The sequence below is a fragment of the Haliotis rubra genome, unplaced genomic scaffold (genome assembly GCF_003918875.1).
Source record: "Haliotis rubra isolate DU_JTF1 unplaced genomic scaffold, ASM391887v1 Scf484, whole genome shotgun sequence".
Taxonomy (NCBI): domain Eukaryota; kingdom Metazoa; phylum Mollusca; class Gastropoda; order Lepetellida; family Haliotidae; genus Haliotis; species Haliotis rubra.
Window position 1 is genome coordinate 375,377 of NW_025767173.1, and position 20,837 is coordinate 396,213.

The 20,837-nt window shown below is 41.0% G+C and overlaps 2 protein-coding genes across 2 annotated transcripts in view; one reads left to right on the top strand and one right to left on the bottom strand.

Annotated features, from left to right (window-relative positions):
• Window positions 1-15,271, bottom strand: part of LOC124291161 (DNA-directed RNA polymerase, mitochondrial-like) — a 158,848-nt gene extending 143,577 nt beyond the window's left edge. The window contains 8 exon segments of the mRNA XM_046728094.1: window positions 4,674-4,823; window positions 5,387-5,488; window positions 6,184-6,252; window positions 7,024-7,182; window positions 8,061-8,189; window positions 12,771-13,669; window positions 14,366-14,509; window positions 14,981-15,271. Of these exon segments, the coding sequence (XP_046584050.1) occupies window positions 4,674-4,823; window positions 5,387-5,488; window positions 6,184-6,252; window positions 7,024-7,182; window positions 8,061-8,189; window positions 12,771-13,669; window positions 14,366-14,509; window positions 14,981-15,122 (1,794 nt within the window). The 5' untranslated portion in view covers window positions 15,123-15,271.
• Window positions 15,272-15,342: 71 nt separating this feature from the next.
• On the top strand, window positions 15,343-18,449 carry LOC124291164 (E3 ubiquitin-protein ligase TRAIP-like). The gene is made up of 3 exons (XM_046728098.1): window positions 15,343-15,446; window positions 16,564-17,110; window positions 17,410-18,449. The coding sequence occupies exons 2-3, from the start codon at window positions 16,591-16,593 to the stop codon at window positions 18,219-18,221; spliced, it is 1,332 nt and encodes a 443-aa protein (XP_046584054.1). The 5' UTR covers window positions 15,343-15,446; window positions 16,564-16,590; the 3' UTR covers window positions 18,222-18,449.
• Window positions 18,450-20,837: the final 2,388 nt, after the last annotated feature.

Consider the following 20,837-nt stretch of genomic DNA (forward strand, 5'->3'; position numbering starts at 1 on the left):
ATCCGATAAGTATAAAATCTGTAAGATAGACTTATCTTCTCCGTGGAACTGTCAACTGTTGAGCGAGGACCATGGGACCGAAACGGTGGATACCTGAGACTTCCTTGGTGGTGATATCTCTCAGATAGTGGTTGGCAAACACCATATCAGATCTCCAGAAACATCCCTCCATTATGGTATTCAAATCTAACAATTCCCATGTAGAGTGAGAGTTGAGGCTAGCCTAATTTCGCGAGGATTAGAAGCTCTTGAGGGTCGCTATCCTACAGCCTTGTAGGCACGTAGTATGACAGTTCTGATCCAGATAGAGATAGTAGTACGTAAGACTTCCATCTGCGTAGCTGTAGATATAGGGATAAATAATCTCTTGAATATCCCCTGCTCTATTTGGATCGTTGGAGATATATTTTCAGTGTACGAACTGGTCATAGTGATAGATCCATCGTATCATGCGGTCCAAGTATGGATGAGAGAGCTGGGACGTGGAATAATCTGTCTGGTTGATCTGGCAGTTGGTTTTCCCTATAAAATCCCAGCTAAGTCCCAGATGAGCTATGTTATGAAAATCATCAAAGCGCAGTTCTCTCAGTAATCCAGTGCGCGGAATCTGACATCCTGGTGGCCGTAGCTAGTGCTAACAGGATCAAGGTTTGTGGGTCAGTGATTCAAACGATGTAGATAGCGATGGTTCAAAAAACCTCACTAGTGAGGTGTTGGAGCATTATATTAGATCCCAAGCTGGAGCTGAAACTTCCGCTTCTAATCCTCCAATCGAACGCTTGTAACAAACCGAGTAACTCTGGCGCTTTTGTCAACTTGACGCCGGCCTCATAGTATGACAGAACTTATAGCTGCCAGATAAATGGACAAGGTTGAGCCTTTTAGATTCTTAGTTTAACGTAGATAACATAAGAAATCTGCCACTTGAGGATGTGTAGCATATCTGGCTGTAAATCCTTTCTTAGCAGCCGTAATTGACAAAACTGTGCCATTTGTCATCGTGATAAGTTACGAAGTCGAAGTTACGCCGCAGTGCAAAGCGTGACCGCTGTAGCCGCCTGGCAGAATAACCTCTTATTCAGACATGCCTTGATACAATCCATAATGCGAAGTTGGAATGCTTCTGGTGTATCGTGCACTTGTTTGGTGTGCAGATGTATCAATAGATTGAGCGCTAGTGGAGCTGAAGAATTAGTTTTCCCGATTTCTTGTATGAGATCTGGAAACCAAGTTCTCGCTAGCCAGTAGGGCGACCAAATCAGATGGAGGCTCTGCATTTGACTGATTTTCTGTAAGACTTGCTTAGTGCGTCCGCTGCCCATGCTAGTGGGTCTGGCACTGGCGATACTTAATGTTGTCAGTTGCTTGTTGAACCGAAAGTGGTGAATAGGTCTATCAGAGGAGATCCTATTTCCCTGTGTGTGGAGCATCCATTCTGTCGGGCGACGGTAGGTATAGCCCAGAGAGAGCGCCTGCTAATACATTCTATGCTCCTGAATGTGGCAAGTACTGACGGTATGTTTAGATTGTCGATTCGATCGAACAGTCTGAAACATCGAAGTCAGTAGGTTCTGTGACCTAGTTGAACCTTGTTTGTTCACATAAAAAACGCCAGTGTTGAATTGTCTGTGTGAACCATTATCTGAGCGCTCTGTAGTAGGTTGCTCCAGTGACTTATGGCATTTATAACTGCTTGCATCTCTAGCAGATTATGTGACATTTGCTCTCTTGATTGCTCCATAGACCTGAGGCTGTCCTGCCGGTAAGGTGGGCTCCCCAACCTTGTAGTGACGCTGCCTCACGCACAGATGTGTTTTCGATTCGCTCTACTAAGGAGACGCTTACAAAACATTCAATCTCTTGGTCTTGATGATGAAATTCAACTGTAGTCTGAGACGCTGTGGATTTGGATCCACTTGTATACCGTCGCCGAGGAAAATTCGCCATAAGTCCTTTGACGATGCTCACTGAGATAATGTTGTCACTTGCAACCTAAGTCTTGAACTGTGAACTATGCTCGACCTCTGTGTAGGGCGCTGTCCATCACGGGTCCAATCAGAACAAGGCATTTTGATTCTGTAGAGTACCCGCTGTGATGTCACCGTGTAGCAGGAAAAGGAACCTTGTATAATATAGTGCCGCCGCTGATATTAGAACAATTGTCGGTCTTCACCGTAGCTTCCCCGGTTACCCGAAAGTAACCACGTTTCGAGGGTTAATGGTAAACGCTAAAACCTCCGCCCAAATACCTCGCCTGTAATATTAATGCTGGGTAGGTTATTTCCCTGGCTGTCGTGGAAAGTAACTTCAGTCTTGAAGATAATTCCGACTTCCTTATATAAAGGTTTAATAAAACTTGCAAGTTGTCAACTTGTAGACTGTATACATGAATGTATCGCCATAATTGTAGAATTAAAGCTGAACTTGTTGTACATATTTCTTCCTCAGAAATCGCTGACGATATGAGTTTTATTCGCTGTAACAAGGTTGCTGTTCAATTCCGTAATAGAATTGTCTGCAGATCTGCGCTTGGGCTTCCGAAGATTTGGAGCAGGCTGTATCCAGATTAGCTGGTACCGCTGCAATCGGATCAATAGGAGGTAAGGTGAAATAGTCTACATCATCATTCTTCATGACGTAAGTCTGAGTTGAATTCTCGCTCTTCGATGAAAAAACACGCTGTAACTCATTCACCATCCAGTATCTAATCTCAGCATCTGAGAAAATGATACTTTCCTCCTCTTTGACGAGGGTCACATGTCGGAGTCCTAGATCTATAGGGAAGATCTATGAGAGGACTGTGATGAACGGACTGACGAAAGTGGCTAGTGTAAGGAGACCTTGAGGAGACACCTCCGCGAACGCTGGGGACTTCGCTAACTCTACTATATCTTCCCGAACGCTGGGGCTTCGCTAACGCTGGGGCTTCACGGCTCTTCTAGGCGATGTAGATCTTCTAGGCGATGAAGAACTGGAGCCACTTAGCCTTCGCGACCTTCTCGCGAATGTATCGAGTCAGTGTCCGTGATCGACATATGAGCTTGCTTCGCTTACGCCTTCATGCATGACAAGGTGCGTGCTCGGGCGAAGCCTCCTTCTCACAAGCCTCTTGCAAAAGGTGAGGCTCTAGCTCCTTCACGGAGGCGCCTGGGATACCTTATGCAAAGAGCTCACCCCGGCAGGGTTGCCCTTCAGCGCTGAGGCGCGCCTATGGGCTCAGAGGCCCCACGCTGAAGCCAAGGCGGGGCTCTGAGGCCCTGTATGACTTGATATGGGGTGGGCTCTGAGGCCCGTGGCTCTGAGGCCTCTGTAAGCCGTGAGCGGTCTTCCATCACCCTCATTATCTGGTTGATCAAGTCGCCTGAAGCAGTTCATGCTGATGAGGGATGTCTCTCTGCAGAGGTGACGGACCCTCAGATAAAATTTCTGGTGATAGTGTCGGCATCTCCGGTTTGTGTGCTAATCTGCGCTGAGGTAACAGTCGCAGAAACAAGACGCTTCTTATGACGAGCATCTGAATGATAATCGGAATGTCATCATCATATAAAGATAATTCTGTGATAGGTAAACCATCGGAGGCAAAATTATTAGATTTTGTAGATTTCCTTTGACGAAGCTGTAGACCTAGGGTTCAAACGTATGTGATGATATGGACGCTTTTCCTAGTCTTAGACTGAGAAGACGGCAGGTCTTGAGATGCAGGTCGCTGCTTGGACATAGCGGACTCGCCCCCCACGCTTATTCTCCGAGGGAACTCAGGCATGCCACCAGCCGGGTGGCGGTCGCCAGTCAACATTGACAGGGAATATTAGCTTCTGATCTAATAGCCATGACTGAAGATTGTTTGCAAGATTTATCTGCCTTCCGCCTAAAAACGGAACATAAATATTTATCAAAGGCAGAAATTGGTAAATTAATACATAATTTACAACGAGAAAAAAAAGAACATGGAGTAATGCAACTAGGGCATTTTAAATGTGGATCAGTAGCGAATAACGTAGTTTACAATCTGTGCAGATTCTCATTAACGTGAACTATTGAACAATCACGGCGAACCGTGAATAAAACAGCAGAAACACCATTAATAATCAATGCAAGTTGAATAAGGATACTAGTTACACCTCTATACTAAGTATAAGAGGTACTAAACTAAAAGGATATAGTGTGTTGGGAGACACAGGCGCCTCACCACCAGCTCACTGGGCTTAAGAAGGAGAGAGTGAGGCACATGGGTTCAGGTGGCTCTCTCGCTCCGCTTTGTGGAAGGGAGGTAACTCGTGGTCAGTACTAATGAGTGATTTTTATTGATTGAAGGGAACTTCAATTGGGAGATACAAGCAATAAGCATGAGTCAGGATAAGGAAAAATAGGTTCTTTAATGTCATTTTTATCAGGGATTCTTTAGAAGAAGACAAGCAAAACCAATGCAGAAGCATGAGTCAGATAAGGAAAAATATTGAAACCCTGGCGATCTGTAAATTATCAAGTCTGAACCAGACAATCCAATGATAGACATTATGAGGATCGATCTACAAATTGGGATACAATGACATGTGCCAACCAAGTCAGTGAGCCTGACCACCTGCTTCATTTAGTCGCCTTTTATGACAAGTATGGGTTACTGAAGACTAATCGTAACCCGGATCTTCACAGGTTCATGAGAGATAACTCACATAGTCCTTCATCTTCTTGGTAACTTTGGGCCGGGAGGAGATGGACTTGACTGTGACGGTACCCTTCAGCTCACGCTCCAACTGAGCTTTCATCTGCTGGGAGAACCTGTCAGGGGACACAACTCCAGCATAGGGATTGTGTTCCACCACCTGTACACAAAAACTGTGCATGGCATATGGTGTAGAACCATGTGTAAGGTATAGTATTCAGACTGCCTGTGTACCTGGTCAACCTTGCAGTTTCATTTATTGTACTTGAGTGTGTCTGTACCATGGTTTAGCTGTAAGGTCTTGCAGTCCATATTTGTATGAAGCAGTTTTTACTCTGTTTCTAATAGTTCTGAATGGCCGACACTTCAGTGAGTGAGTGAGTGAATTTAGTTTTACGCCGCACTCAGCAATATTCCAGCTGCATGGCGGCGGTCTATAAATAATGTAGTGTTGGGTATGACAGGGTGGTGGAGTGTTGGGTATGAACCAGACAATCCAGTGATCAACAACATGAGCATCGATCTACACATTTAAGATACGATGACATGTGTCAACCATGTCAGCAAACCTGACCACCCGATCCCATTAGTCGCCTCTTACGACAAGCATGGGTTACTGAAGATCAATTCTAACCCGGATCTTCATGGGTGCCGAGACTTCAGAGAGATCACCTGACAAACTACTTCCAGAGCATGAATTCTTCTCCTGGGTATCCTGCCTACCTGATCACTGGGTTGGTTGAGGGGCTCCAGGAGGGGTCCGTTGTATGGCTCAAAGTCTGGCCCTGGACGCGGTGTAAACCCCTGTTTCACCTGGAGAATCACCTGTTGGGGAAAACGGAAATGGCATCTGTGTCTATGCTGTTTAAACAACCATTTTCATTACAAGGCCATTCATACTTTTTTATATTTTGTTCATCTCCATCCCTGACTAAGAAGAGAACAAACAGACAAAAAAAATATAATGAAATAAAATGATGTTCTTCACTACTGACTGACTGACTGAGTTTCGTTTTACGCCGCTTCACACATTGTGCCCATGTGGGTATTTGAGCCCGGGTCTTCAGCGTGACGAGCCAATGCATTAACCATTAGGCTACCCCACCTCCCCTGTTCTTCACTTACTGTGTGGTTTATTCTATGAAATGTTAAAATTTAGATCACTTGGTATTAGTCTTTGAATTAATTTATGAAGTAGGACAAGAATCTTTGCTTTGGAAACAAATCATAATCAATGGAGACAATAAAAAATGTAAAAGCTCACGGGTATGAGTGTTATTTTTGTCAAATCAGGGCATTAAATTTCACACATCCTGGCGAAACCATAACTATAAAGGCCACCTAACCCATTTACTCACCATTCACACTGTCCATGCCCTCAACTCACCAATGGCTCTGTCCACTCACTAATTCAACTGTTGTTCCATACACCCACAAAATTTCACTTATCAATTGCTCTATCGACCACTCACTCACTCACTCACTCATCCATGACTCCATCCACTCAATAAGCCACCCACCTGCATGACAGCTTCAAGCTCCTCCTTCTTCAGCAGACAATCATTGAGGATGTTCTCCAGTTCCAGACCCTGAAATCAAAAGATCTCTTTTACTCTTACATCCTGAACAATACTTCACAGCTTCGTGTGACCATGAACTATGTCTACATTCAGTCAACAATTAAAATGAGGCTACTTATAAAAATTCAAGGAGATAAAATGAAACCAACTCGATGCATGAATTAAGTGCGAACTCTACCATTGTCTGATACTGAAGCACAGTCAGCCACACGGCCAATGCAAATGTTGTCAACAACATGAAAAAGGGACAAATTTAGAATAAATTTCAAACCATATTGCTGGTAAATTCTTGCTAAAGCCCTTATACAGCCTAATTTAGTATAAAAGCCTAAAATTAAAAGGATATATGCCGTATAGGGGTCCCAGGAGCTCTCACAACCGTCCACTAGGGCGAAGAAGGAGAGAGTGACAAGCATGGCCGATCATGTGACCAACTTTTGGTGCCAAAAGATGGGGGAAAGGGAGACTACTAGGGTGAGTGATTTTACGTCCACTTTTTTGAAGGGAGCTTCAAAAGGGGATTCAAGTGTTCCACTATAGTTCGCAAGAAGAAGACAAGCAATTAAGCATGAGTAAGGATAAGGAAAAATTATTGCCATTCGTTTGATGTAAGCTAAATGCTCATTGGTCACTCTCAACTGGAACCAGGCCCCTGCTTCATGTATATGAACTATACAGAATAACCGCCATATGTATAAAAGGATGAAGGCAAAGCTAACTGCTTACAAATTACTGACACCTTTCAGTGCAAAGCTCCAATAAACCATGGTTAGAGCTTACCTGTTTTTCCAGATCGTCAATAATACTTCTACACAGATCCATGTCCAGCTTCTCCTGGTGATGGAGACACTCCAGGCAGGCGATGTATGTCTGCAGGGTCGGCTCAAGGCCATCTTTCTTTATGAAGGTGAACAGGTCCTTGATCTTAGCCATGTTTCCCTGAAGCAACATAAATACAAGCTGCCATCATATATAACGTGGTATATTTCGAATTGAACTTTCTTAGTAAATTAAAGATTCTAGTACTTCTAATAGTCTGGAAGCTGTACACGAGTCTGAAGAATATGACTGTTTTCCACTGTTTCCAAGAAACTATTGGGACAGTGAGTGTGTGTGGTTTAATGCCACTCAGAGCTATGTTCATTCAACATCAATAGTGAGTGAGTGAGTATGGTTTTACGCCGCTTTTAGCAATATTCCAGCAATATCAGGAAGGGGTACACCAGAAATGGGCTTCACACATTGTGCCCATGTGGGGAATCGAACCTGGGTCTTCTGCGTGACGAGCCAACGCTTTAACCACTAGGCTACCCCACCGCCCCTTCAACATCAATAACATCAGGTAACATCAAACATGAGCATCATACAGGACAGCAATGTGAATGTTAAAACCCAAAGAAAGCAACAAAAGCCATCCTCTGACCTACTCTATTGAGACTCATGAGAGTACCCATATTACAGGGGGTGGAGAACACTGAACAAGGCAATGGCACAGGAACCAGCTGGAAGCTGTCCACAGAATACCCTGTACCATAGGAAACCCACACAATCATAAGATAATGCGCCTGTCTGTGATTCAGCAGCTGAAATAAATAACATTGCCAGGCTACCATCAGGACCCACAGACTACAGTTGTAGAACTCACATAACTCTTAACATAAAAAAACTAACTGCACCTTGTCATGACAAACAAAAATCAACCTGTAAATTAACAGCTGTCCGTAAGAACCTTACAAATTAGAAACAACCGGCACAAGATCTACCTGTCACTGGCCTACAGACAATATTTCTAACGCTGCAGTGACTCATTGTCTGACCTGTTTTGCCCAAGCGCTGATCATCAGGTTGTAGGTGTCAATGTCCAGGATGTGCTCCATGGCTGGGTTCGTTGGGTTGGACTTCATCATGAACTGGTAATACAAGATGGCCGACTGGGCCTGGTCCAGCTGCAATAGCATCAACAGCAATCACTGCAGGTACATCATTAACTATCCACATAATATAACACTACATAAAATCATGTACTACCTACAATACTAGACAATGACACAAGTTAACACTATTTATAATACAACACTACCTACAGCACTACACCAGTACACATAATACTACACAAGTACACACAATACAACACTACTTTCAGTACACTAGGACACACAATACAACATAACACTAGTACACACAATACAACACTAGTACACACAATGCAACAACACTAGTACACACAATACAACACAACACTAGTAAACACAATACAACACAACACTAGTACACACAATACAACACTAGCACACACAATACAACACAACACTAGCTCACACAATACAACACAACACTAGTACACACAATACAAATACAACACTAACACACACAACACAACACTGGCACACACAATACACAACACTAACATAAAAGTACACAACACTAGCACACAATACAACACAACAATAGTACACACAATTAACAACACTAGTACACACAATACAACACTAGCACAAACAATACAACACACTAGCACACACAATACTACACTAGCACACACAATACAACACAACACTAGCACACACAATACAACACTACACAAGCACATACAATACAACACTACTTTCAGTCCTACATTAGCACACACAATACACAACACTAGTACACACAATACAACATTAGTACTCACAATACAACATTAGTACACACAATACAACACTAGTGCACACAATATAACACAACACTAGCACACACAATACAACACTACACAAGCACATACAATACAAAACTACTTTCAGTCCCACACTAGCACACACAATACAACACTACTTTCAGCACTACACTAGTACACACAATACACAACACTAGTACACACCACACAACACTAGTACACACACTATACAACATTAGTACACACAATACACAAGACTAGCACACACAAAACACAACACTAGCACACACAATACAACATTAGTACACACAATACAACACTACACTAGTACACACTACACAACACTAGTGCGGACAATACACAACACTAGCACACACAAAACACAACACTAGTACACACAAAACACAACACTAGTACACACAATACAACATTAGTACACTCAATACAACAGAACACTAGTACACACTACACAACACTAGTGCACACAATACACAACACTAGTACACACAATACAACACTAGTACACACAATACACAACACTAGTACACACACTACACAACACTAGTATACACAATACACAACACTAGTACACACAACACAACACTAGCACACACAATACACAACACTAGTACACAACACACACACTACTAGTACACACAATACAACACACAACAGTACACAACACAAACACAACACTACACTAGTACTACACAATACAACACAACACTAGTACACACACACAACACTAGTACACAACACACAACACTAGTACACACACACACACAACACTAGTACACACAACACAACACTACACTACACAACACACAACACAACACTACACATAGTACACACAATACACACTAGTACACTAGACACAACACTAGTACACACAATACAACATTAGTACACACAATACAACACTACACTAGTACACACTACACAACACTAGTGCACACACTACACAACACTAGTATACACAATACACAACAATAGTACACACAATACAACACAACACTAGTACACACAATACAACACAACACTAGTACACACAATACAACACTAGTACACACAATACACAACACTAGTACAACACAATACACACTACACTAGTATACACACATACAACACTAGTACAGTACAACACTAGCACACACAACACAACACTACACTAATAATACTACAACATTAGTACACACAATACATACAACACTACACTAGTACACACACACACACAGTACACACACACAATAACACACTAGCACACACACAATAACACAACACTAGTACACACAATAAAACACTACACTAGTACACACACACAACATTAGTACACTACACACACAACAGAACACTAGTACACACTACACACAACACTAGTGCACACACACACAATACACTAGTACACACAATACAACACTACACTAGTACACAATACACATACACTACACTAGTAATACAATAATACAACAACACTAGTACACACACACAACACAACACACTAGTACACACACACAACACACACACACAATACACTACACTAGTACACAATAATACACACAACACTAGTACACACAATACACACAATACACACACACACAAGTACACACACTACTACAACACTAGTACACACAATACAACACACAACAACTACACTAGCACACACAATACAACACTAGTTCTAGTACACACACACACACACTAGTATACACACACACAACACTACACTAGTACACAACACCACTACACTAGTACTACACAATAACACAACACTACTAGTACACACTACACACACAACACTAACACTACACAACACAACACTAGTACACACAATACAACACTACTAGTACACACACTAGCACAACAAAACACACTACATACACACACACAACACTAGTACACACAATACACAACACTAGTATACACAATACACAACACTAGTACACACAATACAACACAACACTAGTACACACAATACAACACAACACTAGTACACACAATACAACAACACTAGTACACACACAATACAACAACACTAGTATACACTATACATAATACACAACACTAGTACACACAATAACACAACACTAGCTAGGACACACACAATACACACACAACACTAGTACACACAACACACAACACTAGTATCACAATACTACACTCACTAGTACACACAATACAACACTACTACACTAGTACACACAATACAACACTACTACACTTCTAATACTACACTAGTACACACAACACACAACACTAGTATACACAATACACAACACTAGTATACACAATACAACACTACACTAGTACAGTAATACACACTACTAGCACACAATAATACACACAACACTAGTACACACAATACACAACACTAGTACACACAACACAACACTAGTACACACAAGACACAACACTAGTACACACAATACAACAAAACACTAGTACATACAATACACAACACTAGCACACACAATATAATACTACACTAGTACACACAATACAACACTAGCACACACAATACAACACAACGCTAGTACACACAAAACAATACAACACTAGCACACATAATACAACACTAGCACACACAATACAACACTACACTAGTACACACAATACAACACTAGCACACACAATACAACACTTCACTAGCACACACAACACAACAACAGCACACATAATAGTACACTGCACTAGCACACACTACATCACTAGTACACACAACACTAGTACACACAATACTATACTACACTAGCACACACAATACAACACTACACTAGCAAACACAACACTAGCACACATAATAGTACACTACACTAGCACACACAATACAACACTAGTACACACAATACAACACAACATTAGCACACACAATACACAACACTAGTACACAACACAACACTAGTACACACAATACAACACTACACTAGCACACACAACACAGCACTGGTACACACAAAACAACACAACACTAGCACACACACAATACACACACATACACTAACACTAGCACACACATACAATACAACACTTCATTCAGTACTACATTAGTAGAGAGAATACAACACAACACAAGCACACACAACACTACTTTCAGTACTACACTAGTACACACAATACAACACTACACTAGCACACACTACACTAGCACACACAATACAACACAACACTAGCACACACAATACAACACTACACAAGCACATACAATACAACACTACTTTCAGTATTACACTAGTACACAGGATACAACACTAGCACACACAACACTACTTTCAGTACTACACTAGTACACACAATACAACACTACACTAGTACACACCACACAACACTACACCAGCACACACACAATACAACACTACACCAGTACACACACAACACCACACTAGTACACACAATACAACACTACCTATAGCACTACACCAGTACACAAAATACAACACTACACAAGTACACACAACACTGCCTACAGCACTACACTTATACACACAATACAACACTACACAAGCACACACAATACTACACAATGACACAATACAACACTACCTTCAATGCTCCACTAGTACAGACAATACAATAATACCTCCAATACATCACTCACAATACAACACTACATACACTACTACATAACATATATTACTCACAATACAACCCCATCAACAACATAACACTGCCGAAGAACTTCACAAGATGCAACACTATCTGTTATACCACACTCTATCTGTTATACAACACAATCTGTTATCCAACATTATCTGTTATACCACACTTTCTGTTATACCACACTATCTGTTAAATACAACACTATCTGTTAAATACAACACTATCTGGTATACAACGCTATCTCTATACAATACTCTCCGAAATGCCTCCCTTCACTCACCATGCCTGCAGCAGAACAAGCCTCTATGTAATGTTTGACATCCTGGTTCAAAGACTTAGTCCTGAGAGTGGAAACATTAGCAAAGGGACTACCATACTCAAGCTTCTTGCCTGTCTTGGGGGCACTGCTTGCAGAAGTCTGTCTAGTCTTAGACTTCACTGAAGAATCTGTTTTACCTGATAACTGATTATGTAACTTCTCAGCATCTATCACCCGTTTTATATCCTGTGCTTCACTGTGTTCATCATACTCATGTTCAGATATGTGTCGAGCTATCACAGCATCAAGAATTTCCTCTGGAATATCAGGAAAGGATTCAACTTCATCCTGAACAAGGGATCCCTGGTACATGATCCCACCATCATCAACAAAATCTGCATATTTGGCATAAGATTCTGCACCCACTGCACCTGAAAGACTAGGCGTGAAAGTGTCAAACTCAGAAGCACCACGTTTATGGTGTTTCTTATCCGTCTTCTCTGAACCATAATCCTGCAACATAGGGTGCCCTTGGCGATGGGCTTTGTGGGAGTCTCTATGTTTTGGGTCTCTTAACAGATCCTCACTCAGTGACTGAGAAACATCTTCTTCCTTCTTTGAGATGAAGAACTGACTTCGGAACGCCTCTAGAGAAGACTGCCAATGTTCTTCCCCTTGGTGTTCCTTGTATAAATCAGCTGAATGTTCCATGTAAGAGGCACCTGTCTTACTAAAGAGTTTCCTACTTTGTTTTTTTCTTTGATGTGGAAATGATTTTGAAAGCTCTGGGTTTTGTCTCTCTTTTAAAAACTTCAAAGAACTTGGCACAACAAAAATGGCATCTGACAAATCTTTGGTTGTCTCCCCTTCTTCTTGCATCATGGCTCCCAGGGCGAGCTGGGTTGTGCGCATGCTGAGCACTGTGGAAGACAAGCAGTAAATTTTTGGTCAATATGCATGATAATATCTAATGGGGAACGAATCAAATTAACTTACCTTGAATTTTACTGGCAAAAGATGTTTTGAGAAATTTTTACGTATCCTGTTCAAGTTTACAAAATCAAAACTGTACTTTTAGAAGATCCATCCAGAGAAACAGCACTGCATTTGTAAAGGCCAACATTGACATTTATATACAGCTCACAAGGCAATGTGGAGAGTTAAAACTAGTTGTTGGCTTTTGGAGATCCATTAATGACAATCATAAATGATCTAAAAGAAAATAACGGGATCGGGTGGGCAGGCTCGCTGACTTGGTTGACACATGTGATCATATCCTGAAACCTGAAAACCTGAAAATTGCTGAGTGCGCCGTTAAACAACAAACCAATCAACTAAGGCTACAAAATATTAAAAATAGTCTTTGCTTCTGTGGCACTGTGTCACCATCATAATTCTAGTCACACATTTTGTTCTAACTATTTTGGGGAAGAAATTCTAAAACACAACATCTGCCAGTGGCATGGTGCAATACTATAACTAACAACATCCAAAATAGTGTAAAGTTACTGATACATATACCAGGTATACACTGTTTTACTGTGCATCTCAATGTCATGTTTGTTGTCACATCACATGATTGCATGTCACAACTGATATAATGGTATTATACATACCCCTGAAAAGATCTCTTTCCACCTTGGCTTTCGAAATGGCAGATTTCTTCTTTTTCCATTTGTGTCGACCTGCAGGAGGAACGGTAAACTTGACCTTTGCTGACCCATTGGAGAACAATGTTGACGTGCCACTGAAGCACCTACCTGGGAATCAAAAATTGAATGAGAAACATGGTTTTATGCCACTTTAAACAGCTGTCCTTCCAACTTCAGCTAGTTTATCAAATATCATGATTATGGGTGGGGTTTTTCAATGAAATTTTCAGGAATTAAGTCTTTTTGTCTTGCAGGAACTTTGAACTCACCCCTAAGCCGTGAGAAAACTTTTCAGAAAGTGGTCAAGTATTAGAAATGTTAGATTTCGGAAAAAACTTTCCTAGTCAAGTTCTATTCTATTCCCAAATATTGAGGTTTCATTGCGTGAAAGACTTTCCTGAAACATTTATTCCTGAAACATTTGTCCCATTAGAGCATATACAGAGAGAGCTGAATATTGCGTTAAATGAATATTAAGTATTATTATATGATCCTTAAACAGCACGTGTTTGAAGCATGTTAGTCTTGAGCGTTCTTGTTTGTCATCACTGAACTTTCATCAGATTGGTCGCAGCTTACCTGACACGCATTGATGTGGTGAATGTCTTGGGCCTGTGGTAATTTCACACCCCTCTCTAGACAAGAATCCATTCAACGACGCTCTCCTGTGAATGTCGATTAGAAAAACAAGCGGTCTTTTCAATCGCAATAAATGCGACATCGTGTTTACTGTCGGCCATGAAACTCCATGCACTTCACCTTGAGGGAGACAGTGTTGTACCGAAACAAAACCAAATGTTGCAATATCTAGTACATTGCATCTTCTGACATTTTCTACATTTGTGTCATAAGAACAATCAAAAACTATTTTTTATTCGACAAAATACAACAGTTAATCATATCTATAGGTAATATAAAGGATACGAATATTTACGAACATAACTTCTCCCCGGAAGTAGACTGGCGAATTTCGTAATCAATCGGCGGGAAGGACGAATGAGTTGCTCCGCGATCAAGATAAACAACTCAGTTGTCCAGATTATAGGTAGATCTATCTGTTCACAGATCACAGACCGAGTTTGCTTTCGCCAAAACGTTTTATGTTTCATGTGTATTACGTACCGATCTGGCTTCTATAACTTAGACGCAGGCCAATCTGCTGAGAAAATAGCCATTGAAACATTCTTTAATAGTGATACTGCATTATGTATTGCTTTATCGAAACGATGGTTTGATACATTCTTAGTCAGTTCCGGAAAGAGTTCCTGCTGGCTGGATTCCTCATGCCCAAATGTGACATTGTTACATTTGAACATAATTTGAATATTGCCGAGAGACTGAGAGAGAACCGATTCACATCAATTGTGTTTGCTGTGTTGCGATATTCTGCAACTGATATTCACATACAATCAATCCATAAATGGCCTCCATTCTACTTTCTACCTACTTTCGCTTGTTTCTGTGTAGTCAGTCATACCAGAGACCAATAATACTTTGTCTCAAAGATTTATTAAAATGAATGTAGGTAGGTTGTGTATGTCGCCGACAGCCTTATATTTCTCTATCTTTCCATCAGAAGGCTGCTTCTCCACTGTCTTATACGTGCTACCTGTATTCAGCTCACCACCAAAGTCACAGGCTTCGACACCTGTGACGTATGACAATTCAAATTCACATTCAATTGTCATCCGTCAGCCATCACACATGTATGGCTGACACCACAACATCTAGTACAGCTGTATTTCAGAAAAAATGACGGAAAGAGTTCCTTCTGTTTCCCCAACCCTAAACCTAGCTCTAACCCCAACTTAAATTTTGGACTTTTAGTCATTTTGTGAGTTGTCTATAGTAATTGTTGTGTTTAGTTTTGTTAATAATTTTAGTATATTTATAAATATTATTTGGGATAGGGGAACGGGAGGAGCTCTTACCAAAATTACATATGAAATGGTGACCAGTAAAATTAAAAACCACGTACTCAGAAAACCCGACCCTAAACCTGGCTAAGGTTGGCCATTATATACTATAATCGCACCAAAAATTCTATAACAGCATGTCCAATAGCTCACAACACATAGCAGAAGAGAGACAGTAGGATTGGGTGCCTTATGCTTATTAAATAAACATTACAACTAATAAATATAACTGATTTTTCTTTTCAGATGTAGAGGATCATTGTCAACTTCATCATGAGAGCTCAGTGTTGTATATGTGCAGACCTCTTTGAAAATGATGACAATATCAACATCGCAGCAGTTCCCTGCGGACATACATTTCACGAAGAATGTGTCATGAAGTGGGTGGAGTCTTCTAGCTCCTGCCCTCAGTGTCGTAAATATGTAAACAAGAAGCAGGTCATTCGGAAACTCTACTTTGATGCAGGAGACGAACCAGATGAGAAGGAGAAAGACCCTGATAAACTCCAGAATGAGTTGTTGACTTTGAGAACCAAATTGAAACAGCGAGATCGAGAGAAAGCAGAATTAGAATCGTCAAAAGACTCGCTGCGAAAGAATGTACGTGACATGGAGGAAAGCAAGTCCGCAATACAGAAGTTGTTGAAACAGGAAGAAGGAACCAGTTCATCGTTACGGAAGCAGTTGGCATACTTTGAGTCACAACAGAAGGCGCTAAAGACTGAAAGAGAGTCGTATAAACGTGCACAAACCAAGTTGGCAGCGATGCAGCACGTGGAGGGATTACTGTCAGGTAGGTTCCACTTCTACATATTTTGGGGTTGTCATAGTCTGTCCCCAAACCCCACCATCCATAAACATTGTGTTCAACATTTGAACATTCGTATATTAATACTTGCAAGGAGACAATCTAGTATGCAACCTTGTAGTTATGTAATCTGGTGGACAATCTCACTATAGTTGAGCATTTTCAGTAATTACTGGATATCAACCTCAAACACTTTATTCACTGCCAAAGTTTCTTTTTGTCCTTGCATTATAGCATATTTGTAGTTGTAAGATCCTTAAGACATGTATATTACATCTCTTCAGGTTGTGAAAGTGATGCAGAGTCCATCCTGGAACAGTACGGAGAAGGGAAGTCAGCATCGAGGCAGCTTGCCCATTTCTGTTCCATCATGAAGCGAGAATATGAACAGGCCAAAACTGAAAAAAGAATCCTGAAGGACCAGCTTGATAAAGTGAGGCGTGAGTTGTGCACCAAGACCCGTCTTCTGTCAGAGTGTAGCAAGGAGCTCCAGTCATTGAGAGACCACTTCACCCAGTCAGAGGAAGACCTCAAACATGCAGAGAAAGATAAAGAAAAAATGAGGAAAAAAATTCATCATCTAAAACGAGCAATAAAAAGTCCAGATTGTGCTAGTTCCAGCTTTGTTGCAACATTGACTGAAGACAGTCCTGCATTTATCACTCCTGTGAAACCTGGTCTTCAGGGGAGCAAAGATGGTATCATTGACCTTGAAAATACACCTGACCCTAAACTGGCCTTGACACCCGATTTGTTCAAGGATACTCCAACAACTGAGGCCAAGAAGCACTGCGTTGAAAATAATATGAAATTTGTGAAAATTAGCACTGCTTCAACACAAAACCCTGCCAAACGAGCAAGAAACGAATCAAATGATCCGAATCATTTAACAGCTTTGGGGTCCTTGAATATTTTCAAGAAGAAGCAAGGCCCATGTTACCCCTCTGTGTCGAGGAAGGGTTACGATGGACTTGGGGGACATACAACATTTACTCAGGGGTTAGGTGGCAAACCCAAATTTGCTGTGAGAAAAACAAAACCAACACTGTCCAAGAGAAAGGACTGCCGGGCAGCCCGATTTACCATCTCTTGGTGATTTCCTTGAGTGATATAGGAATAAAGAACCATGCTCTTTGTGATAAGTGATTATAGCATGGCCCCCAAAATGGATTCTATTTATCAAATTCAGGTGTCAAGTTCATCAGTAACACTTTGAGGGACTTCTTTTCATACAGGTACTGGTTTGTGTCAGTGTTCCTGTAATATTTAACCGCACACATTTGATTAATTGATTTCTGACCCGTGAAGATATGGGCAAGAATTGATCTTCTGTAACCCATGCTTGTCGTTTGAGGCGACTAACGGGATCTGGTCATCAGGTTCGCTGACTTGTTTAAAACATGTCATCGTATCCCAGTTGCGTAGATCGATGCTCATGCTGTTGATCACTGGATCGTCTGGTCCGAACTTGATTATTTACAGGCCACCGCCATATAGCTAGAATATTGCTGAGTGCAGCATAAAACTAAACTCACTCACTCACTAATTGATGTCCATGATATCAGCAGATTTAGCTGCTGTGCTTCAGTATCAGTGATGCTCATTATGTTGATCACTGGATTGTCTGGTCCAGATTCGATTATTTACAGACCACTGTCATATAGATGGACAATTGTTGAGTGCGGCGTTATAACAACAAACAATCAATATATATAAGTGTCTGCTCAAAGTATACATGTGTATTTTGTGTAGATCTAAACTTACTCATAAAGTACATTGGACCTTAATTATGATCTTATGATACCAAACATGTGTTTTATGATCGTGTGATGTATAGACCAAAAAACACAGGATCATATACCTTTACAGACTATCATTTCTTGATGAATACTTTGTAAACCTTCAGATCATTTTGTCTTTTCACTTCAAATCCTACTTTTGACAATACATTTAGAAGATGAAATTTGTCAGGTCAATTGTCTAGTACAGCTTATTAAGCTGGTGCTTTGATGAAATAAGCTGGTAAATTGATAATATTAATTCCTCTGAAGATAGAAATGCTATCCGCAGAAGATGCTTACCCCAGACAAATGACCCCAACTTATCTGCCATCATTACCATATGTTTCCACCTGAAGTTAGAGATCTGTGGCAGATTTCTATGGTCATCACTGCCTGATTTGTCAAACAGGCATTTGTTCTCAAATGAAATGTTAAAGTTTTCATAGATTTTATATTTTGTGAGAATGTATATCTGTTAAAAAAATATATGTAGCTATTGACATGAAAACTTTCAGAAGAAAATGACAAACTTTATTTAAAAAAAAGAGAAGAGAGTTCTATTTTGCCTCAAAAGCAGACTTTTGTTGTATTTTATATTGGTGTAGGGAGGTAACAGATCTAGCCAGTGGATGCTGGAGCTATGATGTATGGTCGATATTCACAGCACACACAATGGTTATAACCATCATTAGCTCCAGCCTATCTGTTTGTATCATGTAGTTACAATCAGTAGGACATTGTATAGCACGAGGGCTGGCTGAAAAGTTCTAAGATTGAACAGGATAGATCAGCTGGGTTGTCAACAATTACTATCATTAATGAATCGTAGACATAAGAACTGCAACTGTAGTGTTATTGTCTTCGTACCAGACATCTTGGGAACCTACCCTTCGAAATCACCAGAAATGGAGTACCGGTATACCTGTCTATAGGGCAGGCATCAAGTACCTGCAACTGAAAGGATTAACCCTCACACATACATACCAACATGGTCTCCACTTTAGGGGATGATGCCTCTTCCTTTAACACAGTTTAGAAGTGGGCTGCGGAATTTAAGCGTGTCAGTGAAAGCCTTGGACATGACCCCTGTCCTGGAAGGCCATTAACAGCAACCATTCCAGAAAAAAAACATTAACTGGGTACATGACATGGTGATGGCTGATTGACAATTGACCTCTCGACATTTTACCAGTGTTGTGGGCATCTCTCATGAGAGGGTTGAGCACATTATCACCAACGAGTTAGAATTGACAACAGTTTCTGGAAGATGGGTGCCAGAGCTCTTTACTGCTGATCAGAAACGTCAGATTCCTGACATCCCGTAACAACTTGGATTCACCACTTTCAACCAGAATCCAAACTTCAGTCCAAACAATGGAAGCCTCCGGAGTCACCAGCCCCAAAGAAAGCCAAGTCGATTCCTTCTGTTGGAAACGTGATGGCTTCAGTCTTTGGCGATTCCAAGGGTATTCTGCTGATTGACTTACTTTAAAAAGGCCAGATTATCAATGGAGGATGTTATGCTGACCTACTGAGACATTTGCGTGAAGCTATCAAAGCAAGGCATCCTGTTCCACTAAGACAATGCTCCTGTTCACAAATCAGCGATCCATGATTATGGCTTCGAACTCACTGAACACCAGCCTTACTCACCCGATGTGGCCCCGTCAGACTTCTACCTGTTTCCAAAAGGGAACTAGCCGGTCGTCATTTTCCAAGTAATGTTGACGGCATATTAGCTGTGGACGACTTTTCAGGGTGGCTGAAGTAAATTTCTTCCTGACAGGGCATCCAGACCTTGAAACATCGTTATCAAAAATGTGTTCACCTCAAAGGGGACCATGTAGAAAAACTAATAAAAACCATAGAATTTGTACAGGTCTTTCACGGTCACGCTTAGAACGTTTCAGCCAGCCCGTGTAACTGTTTGG